The sequence below is a fragment of the Jaculus jaculus genome, chromosome 7 (assembly GCF_020740685.1).
Source record: "Jaculus jaculus isolate mJacJac1 chromosome 7, mJacJac1.mat.Y.cur, whole genome shotgun sequence".
NCBI classification, from domain to species: domain Eukaryota; kingdom Metazoa; phylum Chordata; class Mammalia; order Rodentia; family Dipodidae; genus Jaculus; species Jaculus jaculus.
Window position 1 is genome coordinate 122403616 of NC_059108.1, and position 25600 is coordinate 122429215.

The following is a 25600-nucleotide window of genomic DNA, read 5'->3' on the forward strand; positions in this document are numbered from 1 at the left end:
ACAGTGAATAAGAGTTCCCCTATCCCCATAACCTCACCAGCATTTGTTGTCATTAGGTTTCTTTTTTTAATTAAAAAAAATATTTTGAGAGGAAGACACAGAGAGAGAGAGAGAGAGAGAGAGAGGACGCTAGGGCCTTCAGCTGCTATGAATGAACTCCAGATGTCTGAGTCCCCTTGTGGCCCATTGTGACATTGCATGCTTGCGTCACTGTGCTACGTGGGACCAGGAGATTCAGACATGAGTTCTTAGGCTTTGCAGGCTAAGCCATCTCTCCAGCCCCTATCTGTTAATTTAAAAAAAAAAAAAACAGGCTTAATCCACTTTTATTTTTTTGTATAAAATCCCTATGTGGTAGCCACAGCTGGAACCTGGGTCCTCTGCACTGAGACCCTGGTGTGGGTTTTCACAAGATGGTCAGTGAACTCCTGGCAGGGAGGCTCAGTGAACAGTCTCCTTCCAGAGGTCGGGGTCAGAGAGCTGTAGGTCTTAGAGATGGCATCAAAAGTGGCCTTAGCAAAGTGTAGCAGGCATCAATACCAGCCATCAGCAGCAGCTCCTTGGGCATGGGGGCAGAGACAATGGCAGTGCCCGGGGGCAGGGATAAGGCGCATCAGTGCAGAGCCGCAGCGGCCTGTCACCTTACAGGGGACTGTGTGGGGCTTGCCCATCTCGTTCCTCCAGTAGCCTCTCCAGACAGGCACTATGGAGAGCTTGGCCAAGATGATCCTCGCATGACAGTGGCTGCTCCCTCCGAGCACTTAACACCCAGGCTGACAAGACTGCTGTAGTCCCCAGTGGCAACAAAAGCCTTGCACCTGGTCCGCTGGCCAGAGTCTGCTTCTGCACTGGCACAATCTTCAAAACCTCCTTCTTAAAGGACACCCCCAAGAAGAGGTTAATAATCCCAGAGTCCTTGACGGGCAGGGAAAACACATGGATCTCCTGCAGGGACTGGATCTTCATGTCCTTGACCAGGCGTCCCAGCTTGTGATGGGATCCACTAGCCCTGTGGTCGGCTTTGCCTCCATGGGCACCGCAGCAGAAACCTCTGCGGAGGCCGCCGCGGCCTCCTAGTCCTGGGACCCCGGGTCTTCCGGGGCCTCCCGCTGCACAGGTGTCATCCACCATTGGGTGTTTTCCCAAGGAAGAAGAAGGTCTTCTCATTTTTTTAAACTATTTTTATTTATTTATTTGCAAGCAGAGAGAGGTAGAGAGAGAAAGAGAGAATTGGCGTACCAAGGCCTCCAGGTGCTGCAAACAACTTCCAGATGCATGCTCTTGATTTATTTATTTATTATTTAAAAAAAAATTTTATTAGCATTTTCCATGATTATAAAAAAAATCCCATGTTAATTCCCTCTTCCCCCCCCCAACTTTCTCCTTTGAAATTCCATTCTCCATCATATTACCTCCCCATCACAATCACTGTACTTACATATATACAATAGCATGCTCTTTTTTGTGCATCTGGCTTTATGTGGGTACTAGGAAATTGAACCTAGGTCCTTAGGCTTTGCAGGCAAGTGTGGTATCTGTTGAGCCATCTCCTCAGCCCTGTCCATTTTTATTGTCTCTTTCTGTATGTGTGATATGCATGCATATGCGTGTGCACGTGGAGGCCAGAGGTTGACATGGGCATCTTCCTCCATAGCTCTCCTTCCTTTTCAGTTTAACTTGTTATCGGCAACTTCCATATGTATAGACAATATAACATGATCGTAATCCTCTCCCACCACCGTCACTTTTCCCCACCCAAGTCCTCCCTTCGCTGAATCCCCTCTTTCCAACTAGTCTCTCTTCTATTTTGAAGTCATCATTTCTCCCTTGTTATGCAGGTTTTGTAGAGGTATTTTCAGCCCCTGTGAGGTCATGAATATCACAGTCTCTGTGTCTTGAAGACGGTATTATAAAAACAGTCCTTGGGCCAGAGAGATGGCTTAGTGGTGAAGGGCTTGCCTGTGAAGCCTAAGGACCCCAGTTCGAGGCTCGGTTCCCCAGCACCCACGTAAGCCAGATGCACAAGGTGGCACATACATCTGGAGTTCATTTGCAGTGGCTGAAAGACCTGGTGTGCCCATTCTCTCTCTCTCTCTGTCACTCTCAAATAAATAAATAAAAATGAAAAAAACTCCTCCCCTTCCTTTGTCTTACATTCTTTTTTTAAAAAAAAACATTTTTTTAAAAAGTTACTATTATTTTATTTTTGAATGAGAGACACAGAGAGAGAGAGAGAAAAAAAAAGAGGCAGAGAGGGAGAGAGAAAATGGGCATGCCAGGGCCTTTCAGCCACTGTGAACAAACTCTAGATGTGTGCGCCTCCAGTGCTGGGATTAAAGGCTTGCACCATCAGGCCCAGCCAGTGTGGTTTTTTCACTTTTTTTTTTCTTTTTAAATTTTTTGAGGTAGGGTCTCACTTTAGTCTAGGCTGACCTAGAATTCACTTGGTAGTTTCAGGGTGGCCTTGAACTCCCAGCAGTCCTCCTACCTCTGCCTCCCGAGTGCTAGGATTAAAGGTGTGCAACACCATGCCTGGCCAGTTTTTTTCTTTTGATGTAAAATTTACTTACAATGAAATGAATAGGTTTAAAATCTATATTTGACATTTTGACCACTACATAGATCTATGTAACCCAAATCCCTAACAAGATAAAATATTCTTATCACCCCAGAAAGTCACTCATGTGAGGTAATAGTTTGAATTGTATATGTGTGCAGAAATCGTAGGTTAATGGAGCAATCAGAGTTAGAGAGCATTAGGTTGGAGAAGATAAAGTTTTGAAGGTCAAAAGGATTAGCAGGTGGCCAGCATCCTGGACTCTAAGAAGAGGCTAATAACTCGCTGTGAACAGTAAGCAGATTAGGTTGACTGGAACTCAGCCAAAATCATGAGATCTAATGTTATAGCAAACTTTTTGTGTATTACCATAATTTGAATAATTTATATCCCTTCTAATGTCCAGAGTTGGGTGTTTTTTTGTTTGTTTGTTTTTGTTTTTTCAAGATAGAATCTCACTCTAACCCTTGCTGACCTGGAATTTATTAGGTAGCCTCAGACTCAAACTCAGCAATCTCCTACCTCTGCTTTCATCAGTGCTGGGATTAAAAGCATGTACCACCACATCCAGCACGCAGAGTTCTTTATTTTTTATTTTTATTTTTGGTTTTTCTAGGTAGGGTCTCACTTGAGCTCAGGCTGACCTGGAATTCACTGTGTAGTCTCAGGGTGGCCTTGAACTCACAGTGATCCTTCTACTTCTGCCTCCTGAGTGCTGGGATTAAAGGCGTGCACCAACACTCCCGGCACCTGCTGGATTATTTTTTAAAGTATATTTATTTATTTGAGACAGAGAGACAATGAAAGAGAGAGAAAATGGGTGTACCAGGGCCTCCAGCCACTGCAGGTACCACCCTGCGCATCTGGTTTACATGGGTCCTAGGGACTCGAACTTGGGTCCTTTGGCTTTGCAGACAAGTGCCTTAACCGCTAAGCCATCTCTCCAGCCTTGGGTTATTTTTTCGTTTGCCTGTTTTTCTTATTTTTATGGGGTTTCTTTTGTGTGTGTGTGTGTTCGTGTGGCGTACACCCCATGCACATGCATGTGGAAGCCCGAGTTGGACGTTGGGGGTCTCCTCTACTACTTTTCTGCCTTATTTCCCTAGGCCAAGTGTCTCAGTGAATCTGGAGCTCCCTGTACTCTGGCGAGGCAGGCTGGCTAGCGTGGTTCTCCTGTCCAGGCCATGCTTATTGCAGGAGTCACAGGTCACAGGCACGCGCAGCCATGCTCAGCCTTTTTTTTTCGTTTTTGGTTTTTTGAGGTAAGGTCTCATTCTAGCTCAGGCTGACCTGGATCTCATAGTCTCAGGGTGGCGCTGAACTCACAGAGATCCTCCTACCTCTGCCTCCCAAGTGCTGGGATTAAAGGTGTGCACCACCACTCCCAGCTCAAGCTCAGCTTTTTACGTGGGTGCTGGGGATCAAACTCAGGTGCTCATGCTTGTGCAACAAGTGCTCTTAGCCACTGAGCCATCGATGGCCCCAGCCTGCTTGTTTTTAGTTTTTTGAGACAGGGTCTTGTTATATTGCTTAGGCTGGTCTCGAACTTATAGGCTCAAGTGCTCGTTCTGCCTCAGCCTCCTAAGTTATTTAGGCTACAGGAGGGGCATCACTATGCATTGCTTTTCTGAAGTCTGTTGTTAAAATCCTATCTCGCAGGAACAGAGGAGAGGTTTTTGAAGAAACACATCCTCTGGAAAAGAAACACAACTTAGAGTGGGAAAACCAAGAGGCAGTTAAGTCCAGTTTCCCCACATTCTCTTTGCCAGTAAATGTAAAACCGCAGTATTTCCTCAAGCTCCTCCCTTCCAGGACTACATTTCCCAGGAGACTCTGCTCTGACAGCTCTCGGATTTAAATAGGATTCTGCGCTCTCTGCCAAAAGCCAAGGCTGTTGGAGAACGTCCCGGTGTAAGAGGAGCAAGAGGCAGACCAGGAGCCCAGCCTGGGGTTATAGCAGCAGCCGCCGCTGCCGCTGAGGAAGTTCCAGAGATGCTGGTTGCTTTGGGACTGCTCACCTCCTTCCTCTCACTCCTGTACCTGACCGCTCCATCCATCAGGTTTGCCTTAATTCAACAACTAGCAATAGTTTACAAAACCCTGCCTTGGTAGCCGGTTCTCAGATGCTACAAAAAGAGCAAGGGAAGGAGGCTGAAGGAAAAAAAAAAAAAGTTAGAGCAGGAAAAGCATGAAGAAAGGAGGGGTTCTAGGTGCCCGGTGGAAAGGGAGAAGGCAGCCCGTGGGGTGGAGGGAGGTAGGGCTGACGTGAATGCTGATGCCAGCCGAGCCTGAGTGGGTGACTGTGAAGTAGTTCAGTGTGACTTAGGTGAGAGACCCGGTGTCGTCATTCTGTTCCCTTAGGTTTTTCTTTTCTTTTCTTTTCTTTTTAAAATTTTTATTAGCATTTTCCATGATTATAAAAAAATATCCCATTGTAATTCCCTCCCTCCCACACTTTCCCCTTTGAAATTCCATTCTCCATCATATTACCTCCCCATCTCAATCATTGTACTTACATATATACAATATCAACCTATTAAGTACCCTCCTCCCTTCCTTTCTCTTCCCTTTATGTCTCCTTTTTAACTTACTGGCTTCTGCTACTAAGTATTTTCCTTCTCATGCAGAAGCCCAATCATCTGTAGCTAGGATCCACATATGAGAGAGAACATGTGGCGCTTGGCTTTCTGGGCCTGGGTTACCTCACTTAGTATAATCCTTTCCAGGTCCATCCATTTTTCTGCAAATTTCATAACTGCATTTTTCTTTACCACTGTGTAGAACTCTCTCTCTCTCTTTTTTTAATGTGGGCTGGAGAGATGACTTAGCGGTCAAGGCGCTTGCCTGTGAAGCCTTAAGGACCCAGGCTTGATTCTCCAGATCTCACGTAAGCCAGGTGCACAAGATGGTGCATGTGTCTGTCACTTGTTTGCAGTGGCTGGAGGCTCTGGCACACCCATTTTCTCAAATTCTCTCTGTCCTTCCCTCTTTCTGTCTCAAATAAATAAATAAATATATACACATGAACTCCAGACACATGTGCCACTGTGTGCATCTGACTTTACGTGGGTATTGGGAAATCAAACCTGGGTCATCAGACTTCCAGGCTTGGCAAGCAAGCGCCTTTAACCACCAAGTGGTCTCTCCAGCACCCCCACCTTAGGATTTTTTTGTTTATAATTTTTGAAAATTTATTTATTTGAGATAGAGAAAAACAGAACAAGAGAGAGTGTGGGGGGCACCAGGGCTTCCTGCCACTGCAAATGAACTCCAGATGCATGTGCCACTTTGTGCATCTGGATTTACATGGGTACTAGGGAATTGAACCAGGGCCATCAGGCTTTGCAAGCAAATGGCATAACTGTTGAGTCATCTCCCCAACCCTATTCTCTTAGGTTCACCTGGGAAGGAAATGAACTTCCTCTCCTCGACACTACTCTCAATAAATGTTGTGGAATTGGCACTTTCACTGTAGGATTCCTGGAGGTGTCAAAGACATGTGTGTTCCTAGTAGAGAGTTTTAAAACTACCAATAATTAAGAAGGTTAAATGACATATTGGTGACAGAGTGTCATTCCAGATCCTAACATAGACAAGTGGATTCAAATTCCAGTTTTGCCATTATTTGAAAGGATGTAAGCTTCTCTGGGCTTCAGTTTTCTCCACTGTAATGTGGAAATGATACTGGAGAGGCAGAGAAGATTCAAATACAGGAAATGGGGGAAGGTGCCTGTCCTGAGAAAGTAGTGTGTATGGAAAGTGCCTAGCCTGGTGTCCGACAGTCAGTGACACCCAGGAAATGTTGGTTCTGTCTTCACTAGTCCTGTTTTGGGGAACTTGAGGAGTCAAACAAGGGAGATTTTCTGTGTGTGCCAATGGCCATGTTAAACCCCTAATATGGGACTGGGGAGATGGCTCAGGGGGTAAAGCACTTACTGCACAATCATGAGGACCTGAGTCTGGACCCCAGAACCAGTGTAAAGCTGACTGCTGCAGTGAGCATCTGTAATCCCAGCATGCCTCTCTGGGGAGCCAGAAGAAACAAGAGGCCCTGCTTTAAGGGGGAAGGTAAGGGCCTGCACACATTGTTATCCTCTGACCTCCACACATGTACACACAAACACACACATCATATGCACACACACCCTACAATGCACACCCAGATTCCTAATAGGATGGCAGAAAGCCTCTGAGGATGCCCTACTGTCTAAGGCTTAGGGTGGCCCAAGGGTGGTATTTGTATATTCTATTCCCCAGTTCCCATGGTATCTACTGGAGACCTAACACCCAGAACCACTGGTTCCATTATGTTCATGACGTTGACCTCTGAGAACCTCTAGAAATGAGACTGTTATATCTTCATGATCCAACAAAGAATGTCTACATTGGCCCTGGCTCAAGAGCACTTATTCTGTTTGCCCAGATGACCATGTGTAGCCTCTGAACACATGAACTTCCAACCTGTGCCTATGAGCTGGCAACTATATTGCCTAATAGAAAACAAAATGGCCCATGTAAATTAGCTCCTTCAAGTGATATGACTCCAACTTAAAAGATCTCCCACTTTGGGGCTTGGGAACTTGATTTTGTGCCTCTCATCAGGAATTTGTGGGAGACGGTGTATGGTACTTTTGTTTTCCTTGGTTGCAGGAAGTTCTTTGCTGGTGGAGTTTGTAGAACGAACGTGCAGCTTCCTGGGAAAGTAGTGGTGATCACGGGTGCCAACACGGGCATTGGCAAGGAGACAGCCAGGGAGCTGGCTCGCAGAGGTGAGTGTTTATTCTTCCGGCCCTGTAGGGCCATGCTTCCTGCCCTTATTGGCACTCTGCCCTCATTTCCTTGTCCTTCTTCCTTCCTGGGTTTAGAGTCTGTGATAGGAATTCATGGAAGCTAGGCTCCAAGTCCAATGTAATACTAACTCATACTGTGACTTCTAACACACCTCCCTTCCTCCCTGTCCCTTCCCTATTACAGGGAATAAGGAAAATGATGTCTGTGTGACATTAGTCATCAGTTATTTCTTTGTTTTGCTGTCAAGGTAGGGTCTCTCTCTAGCCCAGGTTGACCCTGAACCACACAATCTTCCTACCTTTGCTTCCTGAGTGCTGGGATTAGAGGCATGCACCACCATATACTAACCAAAATTATTTTTATTGTTATTTAGTTATCTTATTTATTTGAGAGACAGAGAGAGGATGGGTGCACCAAGGCCTTCAGCCACTGTATACAAACTCCAGGCTCATGTGCTACCTTGTGCATCTGGCTTACATGGGTCCTGGGAAATTGAACCTTGATAACTTTTTTTTGTTTTATTTATTTTTAGTTTTTGGTTTTTCAAGGTAGAGTCTCATTCTAGCTCAGGCTGACCTAGAATTCACTATGCAGTCTCAGGGTGGCCTTGAATTCATGGCAATCCTCCTATCTCTGCTTCTCAAGTGCTAGGATTAAAGGTGTGCACCACCATGCCTGACATTATTTTTATTTTTTTAAAAATATTTTATTTATTTATTTGAGAGAGAAAGAGAGACAAATAGAGAGAGAAAGAATGGGCATGCCAGAGCCTCTAGCCACTGCAAATGAACTCCAGATGCATGCACCACCTTGTGCATCTGTTTTATGTGGGTACTAGGGAATTGAACCTGGGTTTTTAGACTTTGCAGGCAAGGGCCTTAACTACTAAGCCATCTGTCCAGTCCACTAAGCAAAATTAAATGTCATGGGTGGGGAGATGGCTTAGCAGTTAAGGTACTGGCCTTCAAAGCTTAAGGACCCATGTTTGACTTTCCAGGTCCCACATAAGTCAGACACACAAGGTAATGCAAGCTCATAAGGTCGCACATGTGCACAAGGTGGCGCATGTGTCTGGAGTTGATTACAGTGGCTGGAGATCCTGGCATGCCAATTCTCTCTCTCTCATTAAAAAAAAAAAAAAAAGACCAGTCTGTTGGGCTTGCCTCAGAAAAAAAAAAATTAAATATCAAAGTGTCCGACCAGGTTTCCAGCCTGGGGTTAAGGTGACAGCAAGACCAAGCAGCAGTGCCAGCAGACGGTGGGGATAGAAAGACGCTTTAGGAGTGGCTGGAGAGCACTCTGTCCACCAGCCCCGTCCTCACTTATTGTGCCTCTGAACACACTGCCCACCTTGCTTGGGCCCCAGGAGCGCGGGTATACATCGCATGTCGGGATGTACTGAAGGGAGAGTCTGCGGCCAGCGAGATCCGAGCAGACACCAAGAACTCCCAGGTGCTGGTGCGGAAACTGGACCTCTCGGACACCAAATCCATCCGTGCCTTTGCCGAGGGCTTCTTGGCAGGTGAGGCTCCCGTGGAGGAGCTAGGAAAGCAGGAATGGCTGCTCCACCCTGGGCCTTCGCCGCTGTCATGATCCCACTGGACAGGTTCTGCCACATGACTCAACAGGGCAGGGAAGGGCAAGGGATGGTGGGTGGACAGGCTAGGCGGGATCCTTATCAACGTTCTGCTCCACACTGGGAACGTTGCAGGTGTCATCTCCCTGTCTGGGCTTGTGCCTTGGCATCCAGGTGTGGCCTGGATGCCACTTTCTTCTTTACTCCAGAAGATCAACCACCTATGGCCACACAGGCACTAGATGAGTTTGTGCCACTGCCAAAATGCACCTGGGTTTTGGAAAATGGCCAGCGTCTACCAAGGACTACAGATTCTCTGAGGGGCAGGGGTCAGGTCTGCCTTGTTTTTATCGCTGGATTCCCAGGACCCAGCAGTGTGGGCCTGGCCCAGGGTCAGTAGTTAGTACACATCAGCCATCTAAATGAACAAAATGTCCAGGAGCAAGGGAAATTAGAAACCCAATCATGATGGTGGTTGAATACCACTGAGATAGGTTCAAATGGAGTGTGTGTGTGGGGGGGGGTAGCTGTTGGCAGCTGACATTTTATTTAGAGGAAAGAAGCAGAGTGAGAGACAACAGAGACAGTTCACAGATGAAAGCAAGGGGTGAGTGCTCAGGGCTGTGATGGATGGCCAGTAGACACTCTGCTAACCACGACTTCTCCTTGGTTGTGTGCCACAGAGGAAAAACAGCTCCATATTCTGATCAACAATGCAGGAGTGATGATGTGTCCATATTCCAAGACAGCTGATGGCTTTGAAACTCACCTAGGGGTCAACCACTTGGGTGAGTATCCTAGGGTGGCTACAAAGAGAGGCATCCTGGCATGAGACAAGCCATCTCTATCACATCTGCCAGGGCCCAGGAGACATTACAGAGGAAGTACTGGATTAAACATGAGTGCTGCTCTTACTGATAGCCTGGGACCTCCTCCAGAGAGATGGTGGTTGACACTGAGGAGACTCAAAACTCATCAAAGTAGGGGCTTATAATACACCCTCCAAGGCTTAAGATGGGGACAGAAAAAATGCAACAACCTTGGGGTAAGAAGGTATAGTCTGAGGTATTATCCCTCCTCAACACATACCGAAAGAGAGAGAGAAAAACTGGTGCATTCATGAACCCATAGTGATTACCAATAACCCTGCTGAGGCAGGCCCTCAGGAAAATGGGACTGAGGGAGAGGGGACACAAGATTAGAACTCAATGGGAATATGACCAGTTTGCAATCTGTTCATGTATTAAAGTTCTCAATTTTAAAAGTGTGAGGCATTCCTACCTCATTCTCTGTAGGAAGATGGCCTTGTACCAGTGGTGAGGATCTCCCCTCTAGAACCTTCATCTTGAACTCCTCATTGATCTCCACAGAGCCTAGGATTCCAGTATACTGCACATATTGCTTCTTAGCACGGTATCCTACTGAGCAGGCTAAAAAGTGACTCTCCTGCCAGCTCCAGTCAGAAAACACAGGCTCAGCAGATAGCAGGGAGAAGGTTATTCTTGGATGGGTCAGGGCCAGCGCAGGGCTTGCCAGACAGGGCTAGACGGTAAGTGTGCAGCAATCTGGGTTTGGCTGGAGGAGTCACATTTGTACGGGAGCCAAAAATAGCTGAAGATTTGTCTGTAGAGTTAGTAAGCTTTGAAAACCTGAGACACGAAACAGGCTAGGGGTTAGAGTTCAAGTGGATGGACCTAGAGGTCAAGGTGGTGGGGGTGGGCAGAGCATGGACCATGTTCTTGGATATGAAGCAAATGCTATTTTTCCCTTACTAGTGTAGCCTTCTTTTAAAAATATTTGTTTTAGGGCTGGAGAGATGGCTTAGCGGTTAAGCGCTTGCCTGCGAAGCCTAAGGGCCCTGGTTCGAGGCTCGGTTCCCCAGGATCCACGTTAGCCAGATGCACAAGGGGGCGCACACATCTGGAGTTTGTTTGCAGTGGCTGGAGGCCCTGGCGCGCCCATTCTCTCTCTCTCTTTCTGTCTGCCTTTTTCTCTCTCTGTCTGTCACTCTCAAATAAATAAATAAAAATAAACAACAAAACAAAATTTAAAAAAATATTTGTTTATTAGAGAGAGAGACAGAGAATATGAATGAACATACCAGCGTCTTCTGCCACTGAAAATGAACTCCGGAGACAGGTTCTACCTTGTGTATCCAACATTACATGGTTACTAAGGAATCAAACCCTGGTCGTGAGGCTTTGTAAGCAAATGCCTTTAACCACTGAGCCGTCTCTCCAGCCCTGGTCTGGCTTTCTTTCCATACCTGAGTATACAGGGGCTCTTCGTTGTGTGTGTGTGGGGGGAGACGACTGTGGGGAGCCAGAAGTGGGACAAAAGCAGAGTTACAAACAAATGTAGATTAAGTATTGTTGCTTTACAGTCTGGCTGTGCTCCTTGTCTTGGAGAATATGCTAACTCAGACCGGGTGACCATCAGCACTGAGTTACTCCTGTTATCCACCTTTGTTCACACCCAGAAGATAGTGAACTAACAATGCTGAAGTCTTGTCATCAGCTCCCACACCCTGAGCCTGGGCTGCCACTCTCACTTTCTCTGCCCGCTGTCCTTGTAGGCCACTTTCTTCTTACCTACCTGCTCTTGGGGCGCCTGAAGGAGTCTGCCCCCGCCCGGGTGGTAAACCTATCCTCAGTGGTCCACCATGTCGGCAAGATTCGCTTCCACGATCTCCAGGGTGAGAAGCGCTACTGCAGCGGTTTTGCCTATTGTCATAGCAAGCTGGCCAACGTCCTTTTCACTCGAGAGCTGGCCAGCAGGCTCCAAGGTAAGTGTCGGAGAAGTACCAGGGTTAACATAATAAAAAGCAAGGTCTGCGGTCCAGATTACAGGTTCGTAGAACCTTCTGGAGCCAGGCTGCTAAATGTGTATACTTCAGTAGTAACTGTACACTAAGAATGAGTTTATAGGACTGGAGAGATGGCTTAGCGGTTAAGGCGCTTGCCTGAGAAGACTAAGGACCCAGGTTCAACTCCCCAGAACCGCATGCACATGGTGGCGCTTGAGTCTAGAGTTTGTTTGTAGTAGCTTGAGGTCCTGGCACACTCATTCTCATTCTCTCTCTAATAAAAATCAATAAATAAAAATAAACAGAACATAGTCTTTGCCCTTCAGGAAGCTTCATATTGACTAGGTATTAGGCACCCTGTTTGTTGCCTATTATCTTATATCTGTCATCTCATTTGATTTTCACAATCACTCTTTGCAATAGGCAGAGTGGGCATTATTATTCCTATTTTATAGGTCAGAGGTGAGGTCCAAGGAAATGGCCAGTTTAAGATTATCTGGCAAGTGAAGGAGTCATCAGACTATATCTCAGGGACTCCTTCTATAGTCCATAAAGGAGTCAGAATTCTGGAGCCCAGAGTGTTTCCTCTTGTATGCCATTTGCCAAGTCCTGTGGTGAGTTGAGCTACAGAGTGGTCATTGCCTGCAGCCAGGGAGCGGGGGCTGGATTTCAGGCCCCTGGGTTTGAGTTCTTGCTCTCCTTCACTTGCCCTGTCTGGATGTGAACAGGTCCCTTTAACTTCCCTGACTTCATCTCTTTAGCTATAAAACGAGGTGAGGCCTGGTTTGTTTTTTTTCTTTTTTCTTTTTTCTTTTTTTTTCTTTTTTTTTTGTGGTAGAGTCTTGCTCTAGCCCAGGCTGACCTGGAATTCACTTGTAGTTTCAGGCTGGCCTTGAACTCACAGCAGTCCTCCTAACCCTATCTCTGCCTCCAGAGTGCTGGGATTAAAGGTGTGTACCACCACACCTATTTTTTAAACAATTTTATTTATTTATTTATTTGAGACAGAGAGAGAGAGAGATGTAGAAATAGGCAGGGAGGAAGAGAGAGAGAGAATGGGCATGCCAGGGCCTCCAGCCTCTGCAAATGAACTCCAGATGTGTGCACCCCCTTGTGCATCTGGCTTATGTGGGTTCTCGGTAATTGAACCTGGGTCCTTTGGCTTTGTAGGTAAGCGCCTTAGCTGATAAGCCATTCTCCAGCCCTGTTTTTTTTTTATATGTTTTATTTTTATTTATTTACTTGAGAGAGAGAGAGCAAGGCACACAGAGAGAGAATAGGCATACCAGGGCCTCTAGCCATAGCAATAGCAAACAAACTCCAGACACATCTGCCACCTTGTACATCTGGCTTATGTGGGTACTGGGGAATCAAACCTGGGTCCTTTGACTTTGCAGGCAAGTATCCCAACTGCTAAGCCATCTCCTCAGCCCCACACCCAGCACCCCTTACACCCCCCACCCTAGGTAAGGTTTCTCTTTCTAGCCCAGGCTGACCTAGAATTCACTATGTAGTCTCAGGGTGTCCTTGAACTCACAGCAATCCACCTACCTCTGCCTCCCATGTACTAGGACTAAAGGCCCAGCTCCCACACCCAGCTTTTTAAGAGGTAGGATCTCCCTGTAGCTCAGGCTGATGGGGAACTCACCCTATAACCCCAGCCTGGCCTCGACCTGCTCTTCCTATCCCAGCCCGATTACTGAGACTGAAGGCATGTGCCACCTTCCTGGCCCCCATTAATGTGTTTTAATCCACACCTCATACAATGTGCTTCCCAAACTAGACCCTACGCCCAACTCTCATACAGATTGCTGCCCAAAGCTCCTCCTGGCAAAGGTACTGCTATTGATAATCGATACTACTACTTCTCGTACGTTGTTTTATCCATGGTTCTTAAGTCCCAGTATAAAGAAGAAATCGAAATAGAAGGACCCTTCTCTTGGAGCAGATCAACTCAAGACTGAGTTGATTCCGCCTGGCTAGGCGTAGAACCTTCTGAAGCCTGGACTTGGGTTTCTCAAGTCCCTTCTCATTTGTATATTTTGCGGCAGGGCTCGGAGCATGTCCCTGGCCTCACTGTGTTCTCTTCACCCTAGGGACAGGGGTTACCACCTACGCCGTGCACCCAGGCATCGTCAGCTCCGAGCTTGTCCGACACTCTTTCCTGATGTGCCTGTTCTGGCGGCTTTTCTCCCCCTTCGTCAAGTCCACCCGGCAGGGGGCGCAGACCAGCCTGCACTGTGCCCTGGCCGAGGGCCTGGAGCCCCTGAGTGGCAAGTACTTCAGGTGTGCAGTGACGGTGTGGGGGTCTCCCCCCGCCCGTGGATGTGTGAGTCACGCCCTGATCTGTGACCAGTTATGAAATCTAGGCTTGGCTGGGCCTGTTAGTTTTTCAAGAAAACAACGTTGGACTATTATGGTTGACCAAATCCCTGTTTATGCCCCTACTTTCACACACATTTCCTTGTAAACAGTGTAGCTTTCTGGAAGCTCTTGAAGTCCGTCTGTTGGTTATGCCATGGGAGGAATGCAAGCCAGTCCTCTCGATTCTTTTTCTCTTTAAGCTTTTGGCTGACTTGTCTCATGAATTCCTTGTGTATGTGCATGCACGCATGTGTGTGTGCACACATGTGTGTTTTGTGTGTGGTGTGTGCATGTTCAAGTGTGGGCATATGCATGTGTGTGGAGGTCAGAAAATAACTTGTGGGTCCTTACCTGTCCACCTCATTTTGATTTTGATTTTGTTTGTTTGTTATTTTGTTTTTCAAGGTAGGGTTTTACTCTAGCCCAGGCTAACCTGGAACTCACTAAGAGTCTCATGGTGGCCTTGAACTCATGGCAATCCTCCTACCTCTGCCTCCCGAGTGCTGGGATTAAAGGCGTGCGCCACCATACCCGGCCTGTCCCCTCATCTAAAGCAGGAGTTCTCTCTGCCTTCTCGCTGTACTGTTCTCTTCTGTGCTTGCCATGGTCTTCTGGGAAGTGGTCCTGTCTCTGTCTTCCATCCTGCCATTAGCACAACATGCTGGGATTGCGGAAGTCCACTGTGGCTTCCAGCTTTTTGCCTACGGTCCAGGGAATGAACTGGGGTACTCTGGCTTGAGTGGTGGGCACTGTATCCACTGTGTCATCTCCCTCCCCTGGCCTCATGAACTCTTTGATACCACTTGGCACAGAGTGTGAAGGGGAGGGCTCATTGCCAACCCTGTCTCCAGGCGCTGTCAAGATTGATATTATCTGTTGGGATATAGAAACAGGTATTTCAGTACTGAATCTAAAAACAAGCTCAATGTAAGATCACAGCTTGAGAATCAAGGGAAGCCCAGCATTATACCTCTTCCCCATCTTATGACTTAAGCTAGCCCAGTCTGCTCCGCTCTCTTGGTTAAGCAATGCACCATTTGTCAAGGGAAACACTGGGAGTAACTTCAGCTTCCAGCCACAGGGGAATGGATAGACGATAGCAGCTAATGCTGCTTGACTCTGATAATGTGCTTGGCACTCACCTAAGTGTCGTATGTATATTAATTCTGAGAAGTAGGTAATTCTATCCTCATCTTATTTAGGAAATGGAAGTACAGGATAATTTGAACACTAGTTAAAGTACATGGAGTTCATAATTAGTAGACCTGGGGTTTATACTGAGGAGTCTAACATCAGAGCTGTGCCAGTTACTGTGGTTACCAATGGACACTTGAAATATTACTAGTCCAAGAATGTACTATAAGTGTAAAATTTAAGATGGATGTGTTGAAAAGAAATGCAAAATGTCTCATTTATAATTTTTATACCAATTATGTCTATATTTGGCTAAACAAGATATATAGTTTTAACTTTTATTTATTTATTTATTTATTTATTTTGGTTTTTCAAGGTAGGGTCTCACTCTGGCCCAGGCTGACCTGGAATTCACTATGTAGTCTCAGGGTGGCCTCGAACTCAAAGCGATCCTTCTACCTCTGCCTCCTGAGTGCTGGGATTAAAGGCGTGTGCCACCATGCCTGACTAAATTTTTTTATTTATTTATTTATTTGAGAGAGAGAGAGAGAGAGAGAGACAGAGAAAAAAATGGGCATGCCAGGGCCTCCAGTCACTGAAAATAAACCAGATGCATGTGCCGCCTTGTGTATCTGGCTTACGTAGGTCCTGGGGAATCGAACCTGGGTCCTTTGGCTTTGCAGGCAAACACCTTAACCACTAAGCAATCCCTCCAGCCTTTTTGTTGTTGTTTCTTGTTTTGTTTTGTTTTGTTTTTAAAGATTTATTTTTATTTATATACTTGAGGCAGAGAGATAGAGAGATAATGGATGTGCCAGGGCTTTCAGCCCCTGCAAACAAACTCCAGACACATGCCCACCATGTGCATCTGGCTTATGTGGGACCTGAAGAATCGAACCTGGGTCCTTAAGCTTTGCAGGCATGAGCTAAGCCATCTTTCCAGCCTCCCCCTTTTTTGAGGTAGGGTCTAGCTCTAGCCCAGGCTGACCTGGAATTTACTATGTAGTCTCAGACTGGCCTCAAGCTCACAGCAACCTTACGTCTGCCTCCTGAGTGCTGGGATTAAAGGTTGCGCTACCACACCTGGCTCCACCATTTCTTTTTACTTTTTTGTTTGTTTGTTTGTTATTTTTGATTTTTTAAAAAATGCTTTTTGGGGCTAGACAGTTAAGGTGCTTGCTGGCAAAGCCAAGGGACCCAGGTTTGATTCCCAAGTACCCACATAAAGCCAGATGCATAAGGTGGCACAGGTGTCTGGAGTTTGTTTGCAGTGGCTAGAGGTCCTGAAATACCCATTTATTTTCTCTCTCTCTCAAATAAATTAAAAAATTAAAAATTTATTCATTTGCAAGGAGAGGGAGAGAAAAAGAATGAGCACACCAAGACCATTGCAAATGAACTCCAGAATCATGTACAACTTTGTGCATTGGGAATCAAACCCAGGCTGGCAGGCTTTGCCAGCAAGTGCCTTGAACTGCTGATTACTTTTTTGAGACAGAGTCTCACTTTATAGCACAAGCTGGCTGTGTCACCTGATCTTGTCTGAAACTTGTGATCTTCCTATTTTAGCCTCCTGAATTCTAGAATTACAGTCAGTCCCATCATGCCAAGTTGATTTTATTTTATTTACTTATTTATTTATTTTTTGAGGTATGGTCTTGGTCTAGTCCAGACTGACCTGGAATTCACTATGTAGTCTCAAACTGGCCTCTAACTCACAGTGATCTTCCTACCTCTGCCTCCTGAGTGCTGGGATTAAGGGTGTATGCCATGACTCCCAGAAAAAAAATTTAAATTATGTATATAGTTCATGTTTGTGGTTTGTAGTGTGTTTTTATTGATCAAATTGACTCTAGAATGTGTTACTGCATTAAAGCTATGACAAATATCATACAAACATATTTTTAGATAATATTTAATTAATAAGAATAGTTTGGTAATATAACATTATGAGGAAAACTATAATGCAAAACTATGTAAATATTCACTGTAAACACTTAGAGAACAGCCTGAAAAGACACCAGGCCATTGGTTAGTAGTGGTTTATTAAAAGGTGTTTGAGAGAGAGTCAGGCATTGTATGAAAGCAGATTTTAACTTTTTATTCTAGATATTTTAAATTTAAATATCTTTTTTCTATATTTATTTGAGAGAGAGAGAGAAGAAGAGGAGGCAGAGAGAAAGAGAGAATGGGCGTGCTAGGGCCTTTAGCCACTGCAAACGAACTTCAGACACATGTGCCCCCATGTGCTTCTGGCTTATGTGGGTCGTGGGGAATTGAGCCGGGGTCCTTAGGCTTTGTAGGTAAACTCCTTAACCGCTAAGCCATTTCCCCAGCTCCCTAGATATCTCTTTATTATTTAAAAAGCAGACTTTATTTATTCATTTGCTTATATAATTAAAATACAATTTAACAAGAGAAAGGATTTCTCTCCAAACTGAATTTTATATAAAAGTTTGTATAAAAAAGACAGAAAAACTATATGATAATACATAAACAAAGGCAAACAAGACTTTTGTTTTTTTTTTTTTTTCCAATGTAGGGTTTCATTCTAGTCCAGGCTGACCTGGAATTCATTATGTAGTCTTAGGGTAGCCTTGAACTCACAGTGATTCTCCTACCTCTTCCTCCCGAGTGCTGGGATTAAAGACATGCACCACCATGCCTGGTTTAAATAAAACTATTTTTAAAATATTTTATTTATTTATTTGAGAGAGAGAAAGAGGCAAATAGAGAGAAAGAGAGAATGGGCACGCCAGGGCCTCCAGCCACTGCAAACGAACCCCAGATGCATGTGCCCCCTTGTGCATTGGGCTTACGTGGGTCCCAGGGAAATGAACCAGGGTCCTTAGGCTTCTCAGGCAAACTCCTTAACTCCTTAGCCCAAGACTATTTTTTTAATTTTATTTATTTATTTGAGAGAGAATGGGCGCGCCAGGGCCTCCAGCCACTGCAAACGAACTCCAGACACGTGCACCTCCTTGTGCATCTGGCTAACGTGGGTCCTGAGGAATTGAGCCTTGAACTAGGGTCCTTAGGCTTCATAGGCAAGCGCTTAACCGCTAAGCCATCTCTCCAGCCCCCAAGACTATTTTTTAAAAGTGGTTTAGGGCTGGAGAGATGGCTTAGTGGTTAAATGCTTGCCTGTGAAGCCTAAGGACTCAGGTTCAATTCTCCAGTACCCACATAAGCCAGATACACAAAGTGGTGCATGCATTTGGAGTTTTTTTTTTTTTGCAGTGGCTAGAGGCCCTGGTTCACCCATTCTTTCTCAGCCTCTTTCTCTCTCTCTCAAAGAAATAAATAGATTAGGGCTGGAGAGATAGCTTAGCGGTTAAGTGCTTGCCTGTGAAGTCTAAGGACCCAGTTCAAGGCTCAGTTCCCCAGGACCCACATAAGCCAGATGCACAAAGTTGTGCATGCAGCTGGAGTTTGCAGTGGCTTCAGGCTCTGGTGCGCCCCTTCTCTCTATCTATCTGCTTTTTTATCTCTCTGTCTGTTGCTCTTAAATAAATAAATAAAAATTTAAAAAGTAAATTTAAAAAGAGTAGGTGGTCGGGCTGGAGAGATGGCTTAGCGGTTAAGCGCTTGCTTGTGAAGCCTAAGGACCCCGGTTCGAGGCTCGGTTCCCCAGGTCCCACGTTAGCCAGATGCACAAGGGGGCGCACGCGTCTGGAGTTCGTTTGCAGTGGCTGGAAGCCCTGGCGCGCCCATTCTCTCTCTCTCTCTCTCTCTCTCTCTCTCTCTCTCTGTCATTCTCAAATAAATAAAAACAAACAAACAAACAAGAGTAAGTGGTTTAAGTGATAGACTTTTCTTCATTATCCAAAGGCCATAGAGGAAGTTAGAAAAATACTATTTCAAAAAAAAAAAAACACTGTGAGAAATATACTCCTACCTCATTACCCCTGTAATGCCCAGTACCTTCTGGGGCACTCTAGAACAAGACAGTGCTTAGTGTAGGGATACCAGTGACTCTGGATAGAATAACTTCATCCTCAGATTCACAAATTTCCAAATGAAATAGCATTTTCATATGTGGTGAGCATTGTGATGGCCCACGGTAGCAAGGTGATGTCTGTGCCCTTGTCACTGGAGCACAACCGATGTTTTCTTGCCTCTTTATAGTTGCAGGTTCATAATACTATTTCTGCTGGTGGTGAGTTCTGGCACTAGACTTGCTGTAGAGTATACTAATGAAGAACGCCACGTCACACATTTGCAATACACATACTGTTTTGCACATGTGTGTCATATGTGTGGTGTGGCATGTGTATATATGGTGAATGATGCATGCATGTGTGTGTGTGTGTGTGCAGATGTGGTGCCCTGTGCACACACATATGGCAGCCAGAGGAGAATGCTGAGTGTTCCCTCCATCTCTCTTCCACTTGTTTCTCCATGAGACAGAGTCTCTTACTGATCCTGGAGCTTGCTCTCTCATCGCCCCTTCATCCCCCAGGCAAGCCCCACTGATTCTTTGACCTCTGCCCCCTCCCCACAGAATCCGGGTTACAGATGTGTATTGCCACACCCAGATGTTTATGTAGATGCTGGGGACTGGAACTCAAGCAGTCTCGAGCCTCCTCAGACCCTTATGCTTGTGCAAGTAGCGCTCTTAATCACCGAGCCATCTCTCCAGTCCCCAGCATGTGTGTGTGTGTGTGTGTGTGTGTGTGTGTGTGTGTGTGTGTGTATGTTTTTTGTTGTTGTTTTTTCGAGATAGGGTCTCACTCTGGCTCCGGCTGACCTGGGATTCACTATGGAGTCTCAGGGTGGCCTCGAAATCACGGCAATCCTCCTACCTCTGCCTCCCAAGTGCTGGGATTAAAGGCATGAGCCACCACGCCCGGCTACATATATCATTTTTTTTTATTAATAATTTTATTTATTTATTTATTTTTTTGAGAGTGACAGACACAGAGAGAAAGACAGATAGAGGGAGAGAGAGAATGGGCGCGCCAGGGCTTCCAGCCTCTGCAAACGAACTCCAGACGCGTGCGCCCCCTTGTGCATCTGGCTAACATGGGACCTGGGGAACCGAGCCTCGAACCGGGGTCCTTAGGCTTTACAGGCAAGCGCTTAACCGCTAAGCCATCTCTCCAGCCCACATATATCATTTTTGAGACAGGGTCTCATGTAGCCCACGTTGACCTCAAACTCACTATGTAGCCAAAAATGACCTTGAACTCCTGAGCTTCCTCCTTCGGTCTCTCAAGTGGTAGGATTACAGGCACATACCACTACCCCTGACCTTAAAATATCTTTAAATGTATGTCAATGTAGTTTCTTTGATTCTAGTACATGATGTTTTTTAAAATTTTTATTTATTTATTTATTTGATGGAGAAAGTGGGAGAGAGAGGTGGGGGGGGGGAGAGAATGGATGCACCAGGACTTCCAGCCACTGCAAACAAACTCCAGACGCATGTGTCCCCTCGTGCATCTGGCTAACGTGGGTCCTGGGGAATTGAAACTGGGTCCTTTGGCTTTGCAGGCAAATGCCTTAACCGCTAAACCATCCCTCTAACCCACCTTAAGTTTTTTGTATTTACAAAAATATTCTGAGAAGAGGGCCAGAAGCATTCCCAGACTGCCAATTCTTGTTCCTAATACCCACCCCTGTCTGCTCTCTAGTGACTGCAAGAAGACCTGGGTGTCTCCAAGAGCCCGAAACAAGAAAACAGCTGAGCGCCTGTGGCATGTCAGCTGTGAGCTTCTAGGAATCCAGTGGGAGTAACTGGAGGGAGGCCATGGCTTTATCAGGCTCAATCCACGCCATAAAGAAAGGAGAACCAAAGAAAAGGCTAACCCTAAAGAGTTATCCTCCTGGCCAGTTGCAGCTGTGAACCTTGCCTGCTCTGAGCCTCCTGACCCTTCTCCTTCAAGAAACCTTTATACATCCAACCTTCTTGTGAGGCTACCTCAGTACATGGTGTTCGTACCCACAAATTACTTTTCTCAAAAATTTGGAGACTTGGCAAACTTCTAGGGCAAGAGGACCAGGCATATGCCAGGCTGGCCATGGGGGTGGCAGAAGAGCCTGGAAAACAGGGTCAGTTTCCTCACAACACCTGTAGCACTCACCCGCATGCTCAGTGGAGGTGACAGGAGCATTCGCATCACGTATTTCCATGGACTGTAGCCTCAAACATGATTGACTTCATTTCCTATTTGAAATGAAATGCTGGTCATAACCTTGGAGTCTGGACCAGCTCAGGAAGAGCCCAGCTAACCTTGGCCACATTTGCTGTCTTCCTTCGAGCATCCTGAAGCCACTGCATGAAGCTGGAAGTTCCCATTTTCTATTATGGAGATGGCGTCTTTTTTTTTTTTTTCCTAATGAGTTCCCTTTATTTCAAAGTTTAGAGAAAATAAAGACTTGTGCCGGGTGTGGTGCCACACACCTTTAATCCTAGCACTTGGGAGTCAGAGGTAGGAGGATCGTCCTGAGTTCAAGACCAGCCTAAAACTATAGAGTGAGTTGCATGTCAGCCTGGGCTAGAGTGAGACTCTACCTCAAAATAAAATGAATTAAAATTAAAATACTAAATAAAGATTTGCATTCTTGGCAGTCAGCTTGCTTTATTCCATGGGACTCCAGATTGCAGGGCCCAGCCTGAAGCACCTGAGAAGACGCCCCCCCACCCTCTCCCTCTGGCACCCTTGTGGCGATTCCATAGCAGTGCTTTGTGCTGGCCCACATCCCGACACCCACTTTACAGCAGTTGAGGTTGGACATCAGGTTCCTGGGTCCAAATACCAGTCCCTGCTCTTCTTACTAGCACTTTACTAATCCAGCCTCTGTATAATGGGGGAAACTGAACTACCTAGTTATGGTAATACTCAACTTGGCAGTGCATCCGTCACGTTCCCTGGCCCTTGCCCATTTCAGCATAGGACCTGAAAATCTGAAATTCAAATTCCAGAGAAGCACCATGTTTATCAAGTTACCACTGAATCTGAAGTCAATGACCCTCTCAGGAAGATGTAGTTACCCATTCTTTCTTTTTTTCTTTTTTCTTTTAATGTATTTTATTCAATATTTGAGAGAGAGAGACAGAGGAAGAGGCATATAGAAAGAATGGGTGCACCAGGGCCTCCAGCCACTGCCGATGAACTCCAGATACACATGCCACCTGTGCATCTGCCTTACATGGGTCCTGGAGAATCGAACATGGGTCCTTAGGCTTCACAGGCAAGTGCCTTAACCACTAAGCCATCTCTATAGCCCTATTACCCATTATTTCTTTCCACCAGGAAAACAGCTGTCCAGGACATTACTAGAGGTTCCAAAAAGTAACCACAAAGGTGAAAATGACAACCCCCTCAGTGCCTGGGGGGGAGCCTGGTGCACAGCTGAGGTTTTGGGGTGAGCATCTTCAAGATCTATAGACAACAACCCAGTCTTGAGGTTAGGAGAGTTGGGGTACAGGCTCAGCTTTCACCTGAATTCTTTGTGTCAACTCACACAAGTTGGGTCTGCTCTGAGGGCCAGGGGAAGGACCAGAAACTGGGCTCCTCGGGTCTGAGGGCACTTGGAGAAGACAGGGCCTCTGGGTCCTCAGGCTGGGGATCTTCATGGGGACCACCCTCCTCCACAGGCCCAAGCCCTGCCAGCCTTTTGCTGGCTTCCCATAGCCGATGGGCCACCCAGTCATCTCTGGCTGCTGGAAGTGCCTCCTCTGCGTGGCAGTTAGCAAAGTAACTCCGACTGAGGATCTTGATGCCCTCCTGCAGAGCACAGTACAGGGGTGCCTGGATGGCCCCTTGGGATACCCAGGGTACCAGCCAAGCCAGTGGGCACAAAACAGGTTGCAGCCATCCAAGAAGGTGGCACAGGAACAACTCTGAGTTCACAGGCTCTGGGTGGGCTGCATAGCAGGTCATACTGGTGCCCTCAAGCTGGGTGGCGAGCTCCTGGGCAAACAGTACGTTGGCCAACTTAACTGTTGGCATATGCCCACAGCTCTTGTCACTGGCCCACCACTAGGCAGTTTAGTCTGTGACGTCCAGGCACCCACGCCGACGGGCAGCAGAGGACACCACCACACACGGCCTGGAACACACATGCTCAGGCAGGGCAGCAATGTGTGTGTCAGCAGGAATAGGCCAACATGGTTTACCCGCAGCAGCTGGTTAGAAGGTCTCACAAGGGCTGGAGAGGTGGCTTAGCGGTTAAGCGCTTGCCTGTGAAGCCTAAGGACCCCGGTTCGAGGCTTGGTTCCCCAGGTCCCACGTTAGCCAGATGCACAAGGGGGCGCATGCGTCTGGAATTCGTTTGCAGAGGCTGGAAGCCCTGGCGCGCCCATTCTCTCTCTCTTCCTCTATCTGTCTTTCTCTCTGTGTCTGTCGCTCTCAAATAAATAAATAAATAAATAAATAATTTTAAAAAATAAACAAAAAGTATTTTTTGAAAAAGTTCTCACAAGAACTGATCCCAGCATTGTGGATGAGGATGTAGAGGCTCAGAGCTCAGGAAGACAGTGGCAAAGGCCCGAACTGAAGTGAGACTGGCCAAGTCCAAGGCCATAAAGATGACCTCAACCAGGCATGTGGCGCCCACCTTTAATTCCAGTACCTGGGAGGCAGAGGTAGGAGGATCACTGTGTATTCGAGGCCACCCTAAGATGACATAGTGAATTCCAGGCCAGCTTGGGCTACAGTGAGACCCAACCTCAAAAAACAAAACAAAACAAAACAAAACAAACAACAAGAAAAGATGACCTCATTGTTTCCACTCTCCAGTCACCATGGCTTTGAGACCTTGCAGGATGCCAGGCTTCCACATGGCAGGGCCTTCACCAGATTGTAAAAGATGAGCACATAGGTGCTCAGGTGCCAGGTACCATTGCCTCCCCACCCCCCACATTCATCTTTTTTGTTTTTACAAGGTAGGGTCTCACTCTAGCCCAGGCTGACCTGGGAGTCACTATGTAATCTCAGGGTGGCCTCGAACTCACAGCGATCCTCCTCCCTCTGCCTCCCCAGTGCTGGAAGTGAAGGCATGTGCCACCACACACAACTTACTGACTTCTTTTTCCCAGGGATAAATGAAACAAGGAGGGGAAAGCAGCCTTCTAGTTTAGGGAGACAAGTCACCGTATTAGTTAACTTGATCGGTTTAAGGAAGGAAGGGTTTCTTTCCTCTTACACTTCCAGGCCACAGTCCGTGGTGTTGGGGAGGGCCCAGCAGCAGGAGGTCCAGGCTGCTGCTCACATTCAGTCCACAGTGAGGCTGTGCAGAGAGATGGATGCAGGTGCAAGACCCCAGCCCATGCCATGGCCCCACCCACAACCTAATCCAGATGATCCCTCACAGACCTGCTCAGAGGCTCCCCTCATCTACGTGATCCCTCACAGGTGACCGTAGATCCTGTCAAGCTGACCGTCACTGTAAGCCACCTCAGTCACACGGCCTATTCACTCACCGACTGTCTTCAGACGTTGTGTCTGCATGCGAAGGAGAATGGCCAGGCTGGGTACTTCCTCAAGCTTCTTTCATTGCTGGCCTCGTATGAGCTGAGAAGTGAGAGGAGAGCTTTAAAGGCAGAGCCTTTCAGCTCCATCACACATTAAGTTGACATGTAGATGCAGAAAGAGTAAGGCTCTGTCAGTCCTAACCTAAGCTCATAACTCCCCTTCCTTCCAAGCCTCCTGCTCTCTCGTGCTGTGGACCAGGCCACCTTCTTCATTTTTTTATTTGAGAGTGACAGACAGACAGAGAAAGAGACGGGGGGGGGGGCGGGAATGGGTGCATCAGGGCCTCCAGCCATTGCAAACGAACTCCAGATGCATGTACTACCTTGTGCATCTGGCTTACGTGGGTCCTGGGGAATCAAGCCTTGAACCGGGGTCCTTAGGCATTCACAGGCAAGAACTTAACTGCTAAGCCATCTCTCCAGCCCCAACTTAAAATAATATTTATTTTATTCATTTATTTGAGAGAAGGAAAGAGAGAGAGAGAGAAAGAAGCAGAGAGAGAGAGGGAGAGAGAGAGAATAGGCATTCCAGGCCTCCAGCCACTGCAAACAAACTCCAGATACATGTACCACCTTGTGCATCTGGCTTACATGGGTCTTGGGGAATTGAACCTAGGTCCTTTGGCTTTGTAGGCAAGTGCCTTAACCGCTAAGCCATCCCTCCAGTCCCCACCTACTTCTTGATTCAGGTGCTGAAGGTCACCAAGAAGTGGGGGGAGATGTGCTTCTATTTCACTTAGGCCAGGAAGAAGGGGGAAGTGGGGTCACATAGCCATCCACCGAGGTTCCTTTCTCCCTATCTGTCTGCCTAGCCAAGGAAAGTGCCTGTCTGCTACAGTGTTTTAGCAATGCATACCATGGATGTGTGGGCTCGGGGTCACACGTGTTCAC

At 46.7% G+C, this 25600-nt stretch overlaps 1 protein-coding gene and 2 pseudogenes across 1 annotated transcript; 1 reads left to right on the forward strand and 2 right to left on the reverse strand.

Moving 5' to 3' along the window:
* Positions 1–347: 347 nt before the first annotated feature.
* LOC123462051 lies at positions 348–1131 on the reverse strand (annotated as a pseudogene).
* Positions 1132–4456: 3325 nt separating this feature from the next.
* Positions 4457–21609, forward strand: Rdh12 (retinol dehydrogenase 12). The gene is made up of 7 exons (XM_004649276.2): positions 4457–4617; positions 7208–7326; positions 8715–8870; positions 9608–9712; positions 11500–11709; positions 13827–14016; positions 20865–21609. The coding sequence occupies exons 1-7, from the start codon at positions 4550–4552 to the stop codon at positions 20965–20967; spliced, it is 951 nt and encodes a 316-aa protein (XP_004649333.1). The 5' UTR covers positions 4457–4549; the 3' UTR covers positions 20968–21609.
* A 1033-nt stretch (positions 21610–22642) lies between these two features.
* On the reverse strand, positions 22643–24572 carry LOC101596560 (annotated as a pseudogene).
* Positions 24573–25600: the final 1028 nt, after the last annotated feature.